At 38.9% G+C, this 14,524-nt stretch overlaps 1 protein-coding gene across 2 annotated transcripts in view; it reads right to left on the bottom strand.

Annotated features, from left to right (window-relative positions):
- Nucleotides 1-14,524, bottom strand: part of LOC107089946 — a 54,467-nt gene extending 39,943 nt beyond the window's left edge. For both annotated transcript variants that reach the window (XM_015383028.1, XM_015383027.1), the window contains exon 1: nucleotides 14,378-14,524. In XM_015383028.1, coding sequence (XP_015238514.1) covers nucleotides 14,378-14,449 — 72 coding nt within the window. In that variant the 5' untranslated portion in view covers nucleotides 14,450-14,524. The remainder of the gene's footprint in view (nucleotides 1-14,377) is intronic.

A 14,524-nucleotide genomic window follows, 5' to 3' on the forward strand; every position in this document is an offset into this window, starting at 1 on the left:
TTGAACACCTTTTTTAATTAAGACCAGCTGCTTTAACGTCTTCCAGTCAGGCTTCCATACTCGCAACACTGCAGAGGCTGCTATTGTCAAGGTGTTTAATGGCATTCATATAAATGCAGGCTGTGAAATAACACCAGAGCTGGTAATATTGGACCTTAGTGCAGCATTTGACACTGTTGATTAGTCCATTTTATCAGAGCGCCTGGAAACACACTACAAAGGCTGGTTTAAATCTTGAGGGAAAGGGTCTTTTTTTTGTGTCAGTGAGTAACTTTAGATCTGAGACCACACAAATATAATGTGGCGTTCCACAAGGGTCCATCTTAGGGCCCCTCCTATTCAACATCTACATGTGTTCTCTAACTAAGTCACAAGGTGACTGTATCCATTCCAGTGCTGGGTAACTGCATAAAAGAAATCAATGCATGGATGGGCCAATATTTTGTTTAGCTGAATTTAAAAAAAACTGAAGTCATAATTTTAGGACAAAAAGAGAGATCATTAAAAGTTAGCACACAGCTTCAGTCACCTTAGTGAGAAACAATTGATCAGGCCCTGAATTTGGTTATAGTGATGGACTCATACCTGAATCTTTAGAGGGAAATAGAACCTGTAACAAAGTTTGCTGCTGCCCACGACCTCACCAAAACTAAGAAAGTACATCACACCGCACCATTTCTAAAGCCCTTCCAAAGTCTATCCAACTCTCAGAAAACTGACTTTCAGCTACTTCTGTTAGTCAATAAATCCCTAAATAGCTTAGCGTCACAATAAATTACAGACTTGCTGTCAGTGTATCAACCGCCCCGACCTCTTTTTGGGCTCATTTACTCTTTAACTCAGAGAAGCAGCTTTTAGTTCTTCTGCTCCACTAATTAACTAATTTTAAAAAAGGCAAAAAAAAGAAAAAAAGTTGCTTTGAAAAAAATATGTAGTTATGAGAATCCATCAAGATTCTGACTGGATATATTTTCTTGGAGTTCAACAAATGTACAAGAATTTCTGTGGCTATCCAAAGAAACGAGACTTTATGAATTATTTTTAAATTACTGTCTTAAGCAAAATATTAAGAAATTGAGCAAAGGAAAACTGTTCTCTCCTGACTTATGAGGAAGAACTGATCTACTGTTGAGGTGTCTTTGTTATAAGCAGGGATTCGATGGATTTAAGATAAAGGGTTATGACTTTAACATTAAAAAGCAGCTTTTCTTTCTTAATTTTTTTTAATAGTCGAGTAGGAGATGTACTCCCTGAGGGTTTTACTGCACAGCTGTGAATAGATTTTTGCTGAACAGCTCTAGGTTTTATCAAACTCTCTCCCCGTTTCTGTTTCTCTCCCATTGGGGTCATTCGATGCAAATCCCCTTTACTGTAGGTTTGCTAACAGCAGCTGTGGAAGCATCATTTATCCCCGACCACAGAGAGAACCAGCTGAGAACGTTTTCTTCTCTTTTCCTTCGATCACTAACTTTGGAAAGACCTACGTGAATAAAAAAATAAATAAAAAGCTTCTCAACAAACAGTCGTGTTCAATTATTACTGGACGCTGATTGATGCAGGCTTGTGCAACGCTGGAACTGGTCAGTACTGTGGTGATAAAACTTGCCCAGATATGTGGCTGAGTGGGTGAGAGAACAAGCTTTCTCTTCCATGTTTGTGGTTTGAAAGCCATTAACATATTTTCTCATAAAAATAAAAAATAAAATGCTTCTGCAGCTGTGGTTGTTGTTAGACGAATCTGTGGATCTCTGTGGTGAATCCTGACCTCCTTTCCACAGTCGACAAAAAAAACAAAAAAAAAAACAGTTTAAGAAATAATTACATTTGGTTTAATAATAAATGAATGTCTTTTACTATAATTACAGGCAGAGTCATTGCATATTATCTGTGGAAATTGCACAAGGAATTGCAATACCAGGGGGCCTCACGCCTACAATTTTTTTGTAATAGAAGCATATATGATCTCTCCACCACCCCTCGTACTCCTGGGCGGGGTAGTGGCTTCTTCGTCTCAAGCGCAGGTCCTCTACCAGAACCCCGGGAGCTTGAGGGTTCTTCTCAGTATATTAGCAGTATCTAGAACTGCGCATTTACAACTTTTAATGTTTCAACCTTTTGCAACATTTCAGGCTTCAAACAAAGATATGGTTGAAACAATTGATTGGATTGATCGTGAATATTCGATTATTAAAATATTCGGAAACTAATTACTAATTGATTAATCGTTAACTGGACAACAGAGACTCTAAAACATGCCTTTAGCTGACAGAGCAACACACTTAGAAGAGTAACTATACCAACATTATTTTAAAAATATAGAAACATTTTTCATTCAAGATAAAAAAAACAAAAAAAAAACTTTTTCTCCTGTCGGTATTCTCCATCAGGAACTCCACAGGTCAAAAAGTTTTAGTTTCACCTGGTTTGATTCTGTACAAATTCTTTCCTTTCGCTATCAAAAAAAAAAGAAAAGAAAATAATCGACAAATTAATCAATTATCAAAAAAAAATCAGTTGCAGCCCCAAATAAAGATATAAATTTTTTATTTTTTGTGAAAAATCAACAAGTAGGATACAATCATGAAGAATAACTAAATTCGTTGGATATTTTAAACTTTAACAAATAAAAAAACTGAAGAGTGGGGCATGCAAAATACTTTCAGTGCAGCAAATTCTCCCCAGAAGTTCAGTGATGATCTCTGAATGATGTTAACCTAAATGACTGATGATGATAAACAGAATCCACTTGTGTCTAATCAAGTTTCCATATCAATGCACCTGCTCTCTGATAGTCTCAAAGGTCTGTTTATTATGCAGAGAGCATCATGCAGAACAAGGAGCCCACCAGGCAGGTCCGACTCTTGTGGAAAAGTTTAAACCCAGATTTCAATACAAAAAGATTTCTCAAGCTTTAAACATGGAAATTAATGCCGCCCAAGTGATAATATTGAAAAGGAAGGAGTATCAGACCACTCTAAATTCCCTCTAAATTTCCATCTTAAGCAAAGAGGAGTCTGAGATGATCAGAGATGCAGCCAAAAGGCCCATGTTCCCTCTGGATGAGCTGCAGAGATTCATAGCAGAGGTGGAAGACTCTGTCCATGGGACAACAATCAGTCATATACTGCACAAATCTGGCCCTTATGTAAGAAAGCCATTCCTTAAAGATTTCCATAAAAAGTCCCATTTAAATTTTGCCAAAAGTCACCTAGGAGACACAGCAAACATGTGGAAGAAGCTGCTCATGAGCAGGACAGCTCATCACCCTGAACAACCCATCCCAACTGTCAAACATGGTGGTGGCAGCATCGTGGTTTGGGCCTGCTTTTCTTCAGCAGGGACAGGGAAGATGGTTAAAGTTGATGGGAAGATGGATGGAGCCAAAAACAGAAGCATTCTGGAAGAAAAGCTGTTGGAGTCTGCAAAAGACCTGAGACTGGGGTGAAGACTTATCTTCCAACACGACAATGATCCAAAACATAAAGCAAAATCTACAATGGAATGGTTCACATATAGACATATCCAAGTGTCAGAATGGCCAAGTCAAAATCCAGACCCCAGAATCTGTGGGAATCAGAGGAAAGAACTGAAAACTGTTGCTCACAAACGCTCTCCATCCAACCTCACTGAGCTCGAACAGTTTTGCAAGGAAGAATGGGCAAAGATTTCGGTCTCTTAATGTACAAAACTGATACAGACATACCTTAAGGACTGTAATGCTGTAATCACAGCAAAAGGTGGAGCTAAAAGGTATTAACTGGCTGAATTGTTTCGCACACCCAGTTTTTCCGTTTATTTGTTAAAAAAGTTAAGTATATCCAATAAACTTTGTTGCACCTCATGATTGAGTCCCCCTTGTTTGCAATTTTGTATCCATGTTTGAAGCCTGAAATGTGGCAAAATATCTGAAACGTTCTACATGCCACCATTCCAACTACCATCACTAGGCAATACGGGTGAAGTGTCTTGCCCAAGGACACTGATAGCCAGAGCTTGAACGTACAACCCTCCGGTTGCAGGGCAAACTCCTTCATCGAATGCCACTGTCGGCAACAGTGGAATGTATATATATATATATATATATATATATATATATATATATATATATATATATATATATATAGTTTTTTTAAATATTTTATTATTCTTTACAACATAGCATCTACCAGTTAAAAAACACCAATGACTGATTTCATCACGTAGATAAACCAACGCAAAAGTGGTGTTGGGTTTAGCATGAATTCTGACTCGCTTCCATTTCCCTGCGAAAGAAGAGAATACCCACAGCATGACGCTGCCACCACCATGTTTCATTATAATTATTTTGTTATCTAAATGCATCTGCCCTATTTTAGACCAGAGATATCCATCTCTCCATCCTTCTCTTTAGATCTAGAGAGGTAGTTCTCTTTTTGCCACTCTACTGAGGCGAGGTATTTTGAGTACTTTAGCAGTTGTTTTGCGAACAGATTCACCCACCTGAGATCTAGATCTCCGCAGCTCCTCATGAATCAAAATGAGCCTATTGGATTTTTGTCCGATTACCTCTCTCCTAGCCCTGATTTCTTTAATTTTTATGGACTTGATTTCCTCATAGGTTTCCAGTTGATAATGGATTGAGTGAAGTATTTTTGTAATATTGTTCTATAAACTAGACTTTTCTAAGTCCAGTTTATTTAAATAGCACATTTCCAATGTACTCAAACATTGAGTTTGATGCACAAAGTGAAAGTGAAATTAAACTAAAAGAAATGAAACAGAATGATGTAATTTTATCTGTGCCCAGTTTGTGTTTACAAAACAGTCGACCCCTGAGGCCAATTGCGGTTCTGAAATTCATTTAATAGTACACTACCAATGTTATATAAAGCCTGCTAATGTCTACTTTTTCTGACTATTTGTTAATTTTTCAACTTCTGAAAGCAGTTGGTTTGACTGGATTTTATTTGTGGTTGTAGTGAGGTAAGATTTGATAGATTTCAGACGTGCAAGGCCCTGTTCACTCACAGACGAACAGAGTTTTGTGTTTTCTTTTATATCCAGCTATGCTTTTTTGTCTGATATTACTCTGACAGTAGATACCAAAATGCTTTTTTTTTTTACTTAAATGTCTGCTTTTAATTTATTCATCTCATCCAGGGAACATGTTGAATCTTGTTACACAAGTTGAATGTTCTCTGGCACATTGTCGCTAAATAGCTAAACCCAGGTCGAGCCACCTGTCACAATGTGTTTATTCATTCACTTAAAAAATACTTTCAATCTCATCATAACTGATAGCTATGAGTCATTGTCAACGAGTTGCCTTATATGTTAACAGCTGCATGGGCTGATATGTTAATCCAGAATTGGAAATTTACTCGTATTAACCACTATGTAATAGAGATAAATGCTCGGGCTGAAGGGCTCTTTTCTCCAGGACTGACAGCACTCTGGACACTACAGCTAAAATCAAGGTTTGCATGGTCGTCTGCTGGTTCAAAACGCTCTGAACACTCAGCTGGTGACTGGAACCAGTCCATTTGCAGCTTCACTGCTCTAACCAGAATCTGACAGATCACGTTTCTGCATTTACTAATACCGGTAAAAGCAACCCATCCCTTGAACAGCCCATCCATGTCCTTCGTTTAAAAGTATTTCCCCGGTAAGTTAAGAAAATAGCCTGTAATTTGTAAGATTGGGACAACAAACCTAATCCGGCACCCAACAGCTCTCACCTGGCTGAACATGCCTAGTGAGAGCACACAGCCAGCGGCAAACCTTTTGCTATCTTTTACTGGCATCAGTGATGAAACAGTAAAGTCATAACACAGGAAATCATAGAATTTCTCATACAGCATGACCACCCACTTCTTAGCAGTTAAAGATAGGGCTTTCAGAAAGTTGATGCATCATTTAAACCTCTGATGTTGTGAACGGAAATGTTTTATTACATGTTCTCGCCACGCACATGATACCATAGGCTAGTCCAAACAAAGGAAAATAAATAGGGGGCCTCTGGGGGAATTTCTGTAATTACTAGTGATGTCCTAATCCAATCTTTCCCGGCTTTTTTGAACTCTTGATATTAGATTCCTTAACAGTTGCAATACTTTTCATTACAAAATAGAGACTGGAGCCAATCCCTGTCTGCCTGTCCCTATGTTTCCCAATTGTGCCAGCAGAGCTCTACAGAAAGCAGCAGAAACAAAATAATTAAACTATACAATGTTCAAAGCAAGGTTTTGACTTTCGAAACCAAATCAGAAACTCTGTTTGCTTTGCCTGCATTTGTTGGTTGGAGACATAATGTCTGTTATAAGCCCAGTTATTATAAGTCAGATAGATGCAAGGACCTAATATGCTTAGCCTAACACTTAATAAACTGCTCCTCCATCATAAGCAAAAAATTCTATTTTAAGACTTGAGTTATACATTTTAATTGTTTAGAAAGGCATTTTGTTATATGCATATTACGGGACTTTATTTGAACATTTTAGCTGTTACCATTAATTCTTGTATAAGCATGTTGAGGGCTTTAATAATAAACTGGAAGCAATAAGGAAAAACAGAAACTGAGCCGCAGAGTGATACGCCATGTAAAATTATAGTCCGTTCAACAGATGTTGAGGCACAAAATTTGGAGAGGTCACCGTTCTGTGGGGTCAGTAGCTACAGATCTATAAACTAAATGTGGCTTTCAGCTCAAGTTAAAGGGGATTAGGTATTTACTTTCTCAAAAAAATATATTTTATATACATATATTAGGGCTGTCAAACGATTAAAATTTTTTATCTAATTAATCACAAGGTATCTTGAATTAATTTCTATTAATCCCTAGCCTAAATATTATTGAAAAATACACATTTTCTGTGTACTGTTTTCAAAACAGAAAGATAAGCAAAATGGGCATTACATTTAGTTTTTATTAATGACAAATCCAAATAAAGAATTTAATTCTCAACTATTTTGGCAACTTAGCCATTGCTTTTTTTTTGTTTTGTTTTTTTTTAGCAAATACAGGATGGGTGAATAGAACGTTTTGCGTTTAAAACATGTAGAATACATCTAAAGTTGCCACTTTCAAAACTTATGCGAGGCCTCGACAATATTAATCATTCTACAGTCCTTGGCTATCCATCTGGCAATTTTGTCTGTCAGCTTTTCAGATGTAGACTTACTTAATGCCCTGCGTTCGGTGAGGGTGGTCTGATGCATGCCAGTCTTAACACCTGAAGTTGAAGCCCCAACAAATGAATGCTTGGCATTAAGATGATATTAAAGGCTCCAGGAGCTTCGGTGAAATGAAAAGTCCTTCTTGCAATGTGAGCAAACCACAACAAGTTTATTTATTGTCACATCTTTGTTTTTTGTGTACTCGAACTGTCCATCCAGCGGGCCACCGGGTTCTTCTGATTCCTCCATCTCGCTCAAGTCGGACAATTAAATTGTAGGTAAAACAGGGCAAAAAAAAATATTGCGTTAATTCCAGAAATTAATCATCTTGCGTTAATTTTGACAACCCTAATATATATATATATATATATATATATATATATATATATACACACATATACACACATACAAACACACACGCCTTCAAATTGAATAATATAATATATATTAAGCATATGTCCTGATAGTGTTTACCTAGCCCTTTTTGAGAATCAGAAGAATTTTTGCACCAGATGTGATAAGCAGACCAACATTGTTGAGCGCCATCGGTCAACAGTACTCAAGCACCAATCAACTTGCTAATTAAACATTGAATACTTCTGTAGTCTTCTGCATACTTGCATCTCCATTCTAGTAATCACCAACAATCATTTTGTATTCTAAGCACTACCCGTATTTTACCCCTATTGGCATCAAATATTTCTTTCTTTCTGCTCTTCCTTTCTTTTCCCACTGGCACTGAAAGTTCCTTGATTACTCCTTGGGTTTAGGCGTAATATCCTGCCCTTGGTTTTGTTATGGTAAATATACACAGAGATACTACAAAGTAGAGAAACAACTAAGTGTAGAACCCAGAGACCAAATACAAAACGCCATCAAGTTGCGATAATTTAACAAAACAGACTCCAAAGCAGTTTAGACATGTTCACTGGGGTGATGAATCACGCCTATCTGTCTCGCAGATCTGGGTTTGGCAGTTCCCAGACGAGTTTCTCTTTCTTGACGGTGCTGCGACACATGTAAAGCCTTGGGCAGACAGTGTGTGGGACTGGTTTGAGCAAATAGCCTCTTTCACAATGAAAATTGCGCGTTAACCCGGGTTTTCAAACATGGGTTGACCCGCTGACAATCAGCATTTGGCCCCTTTCCTACTGGCAAAAAAAGCTGGGCCTAACCCCTCGCTGGCAAGCTGTGTGTGGCCTCTGTCCCCTGCAGCTGCGTGTGTGTGGGGTTAGCGTTGATTATGTCACCAGAGCGACAGAAATCGCTCTTTTTCCCTCTGGATCCCTCACACCAGCGCTGCGCCATGTTTATCGGAAGCAAACATCTCAGATTGTTAGATCAAAAGCGACTGGTGCAGTGTGTTGATATCCTTATGTTGTGTTCAATGGTTTCACGTGAATTAGTGAGTCAACTGGGTCTGGTGTTCCCACAGCACGACGATTAGAGCTGAGGCAATTTTAACACGGGTCGCTTGCCAAGTTGTTTGACCCAGAAAGACACTCAGTGAGCTGTTCCCTATGCCACTAAAATAGGTAAATCAGTCCCAGTAGACTGAATGCTTAATGTTTCGACCATACAGCTGATTCAAGCTCCCCTTTTTTGGGAAAAGCTTTTGAATTCACGTCTTCCGGTTTCAACATGACAGGTTTACAAAGAAAGGTCCCTGAGGACAAAGAGGGGCGAGGTTGAGGTTCAGTAACTAGGCAGGCCATCTTGAGGCCTAACACTAACCTAATAGCACACATCTGGGATATATTATAGCAGAGGCATCATACATAAATGTCTAACCTCAAAAATGATCCTAAAATATTCTTGTAAAAAATTCCTAATGCTTCTAGGAATTTAAAGAGTATAGGTGGGAAACGAAAACAAGTCACCAATGTAAACAGAAAACAGATATAAACTCCACGTATCGTATCAAACAATTCTTGCCAATTTACCCCCCTAGTGGTGACCGCTTTAGATTTCCTGGCTTGTGGGTGGTTGCATCCTCCATTGTTTGTACAAAGCTACTATGGCCACTTCTACAACCATAATAATGATTTAAAAATAAAAGAAAAACACACACACATAAAAAAAAAACAGTGTTTAATGTGGCATTCTGACGTTGAAGAACTAATGGAACGTACCATACAGTACTTGTAACCGCACACAGCAAATGTCACTTGGGTCTGGTCGCGAACCAGTTTTGCTGGAATGCTTTTGCACCGTCGGTCTAGAATTTCTAGGGACGCACAGCAGTTTCCCACCAAAGAGAAAGGGGGAGCCTATTCGAGAACTCGCGAGAACTTCGGCGGCGAGAGTGTTTATCTTCCAAAACAACAATGCAAGATATCACTGTCACAAAGATGGATCTAGAGTTGCTAGACATCGAAGACGAACGGGTTCTGTTAATGGAGTTGGCAAAAAGACAGATTAATCTTTCGGCGTAGTTGTGCATTGTAGTTGTTCCTCGGTTTTTAAAAATGGCACGACCTGGCCCCGACTCGAGAAAGAAGAACCACGCAGACAGCCGGAAAGGAATACCAAAGACCAATCACAGCTGCTTTTTGTCTGCACACTTCCGCTTGAGGTCAGCGCGGGTTTGTGACCATCAAACACATAGTCAGGATTATTTTTTTTTCCTCTTTCTTTTTTTATTATTTTACGTACGCAACGACGGTTGCAGAATGTGTGCGTGGTCACGCACAGAGACAGATTTGACGGTTGCAGAGGCTATGCGTCAGAAGCATAAATTGGCCCTAAGTCTTATCAAATTTGATGCTACTTTCCTTTATCCTGACCACAACCTCCGCTCATCCCCACACTTTGTCATACCCCTCAGTTTCTCCTGATTTTTTAAAACTTTGTCTAGCATATTCTTTAACATGAGGTTTAGTTACACTAAATCATGCATATATATTTATTTTTTTTTATTTTTTTGGTTTGGGGTTAGCCATTTGTCCAATTCCCACTTCAGTCCTCTGCCACTTGGTGACAAGTTTATCTCTTGATAGACTATGTGGACATTTTGTCTTATATCCTGTAATTCTGCAGAAGAATAAGCGAGTCCACGGTTCACTTCTCCCACAACTCGCTTCAATTAGTAATGAATGCCCCCCCTCATTCCATCTCAAATGAAACCTTCTGAAACACAGAGCGGGGCGCTAAACAAAGATCAAATTCACTCTCCTGCCACCAAAGAGCTGAATTGTGGATGGACAGACTTGGACGCCTCCGTTTCTCTCAGGGGGATAGAATAAATTCCAAGCTTATTTATACTGTTCCAAAAATCAACTTCATACAAAAGGCGAGCAGAGGACAAAGCCATCATTTACTGTGGCCCCTCAGGCAGATAATTGCAGATAGTGTGACCCCTATGCAGAGGAACCAAAGCTGTACATTCGGACAATATAATATACCGACGGCCATTGTAGTCTAGATCTAAGAACTGTGCTCTTGAGCCGACATGTTTCATATGCCAAAAAGGATGATGGATGAAAGCTACAACTGGTCAGGATAACCTCAAGTATCTATGTCAAAGTAAAGTTTCTTAAATGCTGGCATTAGCCCTGACCACACAAGGTTCAGTCATCTATAAAGAAAAGTAAGTATCAAGGCAGCTGAGCGAGTTTAAAATCTGTTGAAAAGGCTGCACTGCTTTCTCTATAAGTACAGAAAGGGATTCCCAGCGGGGGAAAAAAGCATTTTGAGCTTTTCCTTCGGGGTTTGTATGAGGAAGTGTGAAGTAGATAAATAACATTTGAAAATATAAAAGCAGGAAAAATGTAAAATAAAATATCAAAAATAGATTAGAAAAACTGAGAAGTTACACTCATAAGCCATTTTTGATTAAAATTATTTTCAAAGTTTCCTTTCTGAATTTTAAATTAATCTTAAATAATGAAGTAAAAAAATATTGGTGTTATATTTGATCAGGACCTGTCATTTAAACCCCATATCAAAGAGGTACCAGAATTTCCTTCTTTCATCTGCAGAACATTGCAAAAATTAGAAATATCTTTTTCAGGGATGATGCTGAGAAACTAGTCCATGCATTTGTTACTTCAAGGCTAGGCTATTTTAATTCTTTAGGATCAGGAAGTCCTCAAACTGTACTTAAAAGCCTTGAGCTGATCCAAAATGCTGCAGCCAGAGTTCTGATGAAAATTAAAAAGAGAGATCATATCTCTCCTATCCTGGCTTCTCTTCATTGGCTTCCTGTTGAATCAAGAATAGATTTTAAAATCCTCCGTCTCACATGTAAAGCCTTAAATGGCCAAGCTCCATCTTATAGCAGTGATCTGCAGGTTAGTAGTTCCTAGAATTTCTTAAGTAGAATGGGAGGCAGATCTTTTAGTTGTCAGTCTACCAGCTACCAGTGTTAGTCCATGAGGCAGACATGCTGTCTACATTTAAAGCTAGGGTTAAAACCTTCCTTTTTGATGAAGCTTATAGTGAAAAACAGAGTGATGTTTGCTTAGTCTCTGGGTGAGTAGAGAGGAAGGTGGAGGTAAAGTGTCAGCAGCCTGATCCAGTGGGGGAGAATTTCAGTCCATACAGACGTTTCTCCTTGGCCCTATTGTGGCTCTACCTTTCTTATATCTGATCCAAAATAGTTATGTTAAGGCTGCTGGGGGATTTCATAATTCTATCTCTATTCTCTCCTTCTACAATATTTGTTAGTTCAACCTCATTTTTTGTTCTCCCTGCTTTTTCTCATCATAGTAGCTTCATCTGGTCTCTTCCTGTTTGTCTGTGACACCAACCTGGAGAGAAATATCAGCTGTGCTGCTGCCATGAAAACCTTTGTTTATAGATGTTGGAGACCGACCTATTTTTCAGTGTAGTTCTGTTTCTCTGACTGTGACTAACTGGATGTGCTCTCTTCATCCTTTGACATGGGAGCTGGCTCTGAGCTCGTCAGCCTGGCTGTTTGTTTCCTGGACGGGAGCTGGTTGACATTTGCCTTTTGTATCTCTGTTTCTGTCTCGTTGAACCCCAGTCGGCCTCGGCAGATGGGCACTCGCACTGAGCCTGGTTCTGCTGGAAGTTTCTTCCTGTTAAAGGGGAGTTTTCCTTCCCACTGTCACTGCATGCATGTTCAGTGCGAGGGATTGCTGATGCATCAACAACTAAATGCGAGCAAAAATCCTCACAGCAAGCTCATCCAGGAAGAAGATGTCCTGCAAGTCGATGACTGAATACAATCAACTGGTTTTCTTTGATAAAAAATGTCAACCAACCTGACTGCTTTGTCTCTGTAAAGTGCCTTGAGAAGACATGTGTTGTGAATTGGCGCTACAAATGTATAAACTAAATTGAAAAATTCTGAAATTAATTTTTTTTCAAATTTCAATTTACAGAATGTTTGTTTTTTTATTTCTGTTTACAAACACTTTATTTGCTACATTAATGGAACAAAATACTTTCAAACTGAAAAGTGAGCTTTATGTTGTGCCGCTCTTTTACCCTGACGCCCCTAAATCCAGAGAAACCAACTGTTAGAAGCCATTCAATTAATAAATGGTGCTAAGTGCCATTTCATCTAAATAGCTAGCTGTTCTGTAGAGGCTTTTAATGTTGAACATTAAGGAAAAAACAGCATCACGAAAATGAAAGAACACGATAAATGTTCAGGGAGAAATTCATAGAATAGCTCAAACCACATAACAAAAAATAGAATAAAAAAAATATCCAAATAACCCATCAGCATAGAAAATAACATCCCAATCTTTGCATATCTAAAAAAACACAGCTGTCTTCCTAAACTGACAGGTCAAGGATGGAGAACATAAAAAGGAGAAATAGCTAAAAGGCTACAGTGACTCTGGAGGAGCTGCAGAGATCAACTGCTTAGGTAGCAGACCAGAACAACTTACAGTTGGCCACTCAATAAATATGTCTTTACGTCAGAACAATGAGAGAAAGCAAGTTTTGCAAAATAAACTGAATAATTCTGCACAAAGATTTCCACAAGCCAGATAGGAAACAAGTTAAATATTCTCTAGTTAAATAAAACAGAATAAACGTTTTATTTTACTAGATTAATAAAAAATAAATAAAAAAACAGGAAACTGCAAAGTTGATGCATTCCTGGAAGAAAACCAGTAGAAGATGCTCCCATTTCTACTCATGAAATGTTTTAAAAACCAACAATGTGCCTTAAACTCCAGTTATGCTGTCATTTCTGTTGGTATATTACCCTAAATCCCTTATGACACCTCAACAGGTTTAGCAGATTGATTACTTTTTGTAAGGCACGTTGAAAGTCTAATCATTCTCCTGTTTAAACATCATTAAGTCTCTGGAAGAAGCTCTGTCCCAATCAGCCATTCTTTCTGACATGCTTCTGCAGCCAAACGCTTGGGTGACACCATGTCTTTGCAGCACTGCATTTAATCCCTAATCAGGCTGACCTCACAGGATGAAAAAGCCAGAGCATGTTCAACTAAACTAACAAGTCTGCAACAGAGCCAAATCTTCTGATGACTTACTAAAAGACTAGAACATGCGGTGAACATGCTCCCAATATGGTTTTCATTTCTGCAGTTTGGACTCTGCATGCCATTCTCCAACCCTGTGCTGTTCAGGATCATCCAAACACGCCTGTGCCATTAAAACAACCCCTTCTGCTGCAGATCATGAGCCTGAAAGTTCGATTTAAAAACAAGAAACAAATTGTATGAATAGGAATTAATTTAGTAGAGTAAAAGATCTTAAATCGAGGAGTAAACAAGTCCCCCAATGTGACCGGGATCATTTTTCTTTAAACTGTCAAACAGGGACATGCGTGTTCATGTTTAACAACCAGCAAAACTCCACATTTCAGAGGAAAGCCAGGAGGCAACACGAGGTGAGCTGCATCGTTATTCGGATCAAAATAATGCTGCTAAATAGAAATCACTGGGAAAAGGCCACGCATTTTAGAAGCTTTATTTGCAATCGTGCAAACTGCATGTGGAAACAAACAGGAGCGCCCCTAAAATGAACATGCAGCTGACGCAATAGGTCCATCATGCATCATATTTATCCCTCCAGCTCAGGTTATTGTTTTTTAAATATAACTCACTGACTCGTTAAGAGGAAATAAATGCAAACTCTAAAGCAATCAACAGCTGATTACCACGATCCACGGATGGATTTGGTGGATTGAGTGTATCCACGCATGAGAAGGACACGCTGGAGTAAAGTTGTGAATGACATGTTTTAATGCAGCAGCAGACAAATGTTGACTTACTTTCTGTGCAACACATCCCACAGCCAGGAGCAGACATGCTGTCAGCGCCCCAAGCCACGTGAAACGAGTCATTTTCCTCCAGTTGTTTTGGTTTTTCCGACGCGTCGCACCGTGAGCAGCAGATCCTCTGCTTCCCTCTCAATCACC

This window comes from Cyprinodon variegatus, unplaced genomic scaffold (assembly GCF_000732505.1).
Source record: "Cyprinodon variegatus isolate N-32 unplaced genomic scaffold, C_variegatus-1.0 Scaffold273, whole genome shotgun sequence".
NCBI classification, from domain to species: Eukaryota; Metazoa; Chordata; class Actinopteri; order Cyprinodontiformes; family Cyprinodontidae; genus Cyprinodon; species Cyprinodon variegatus.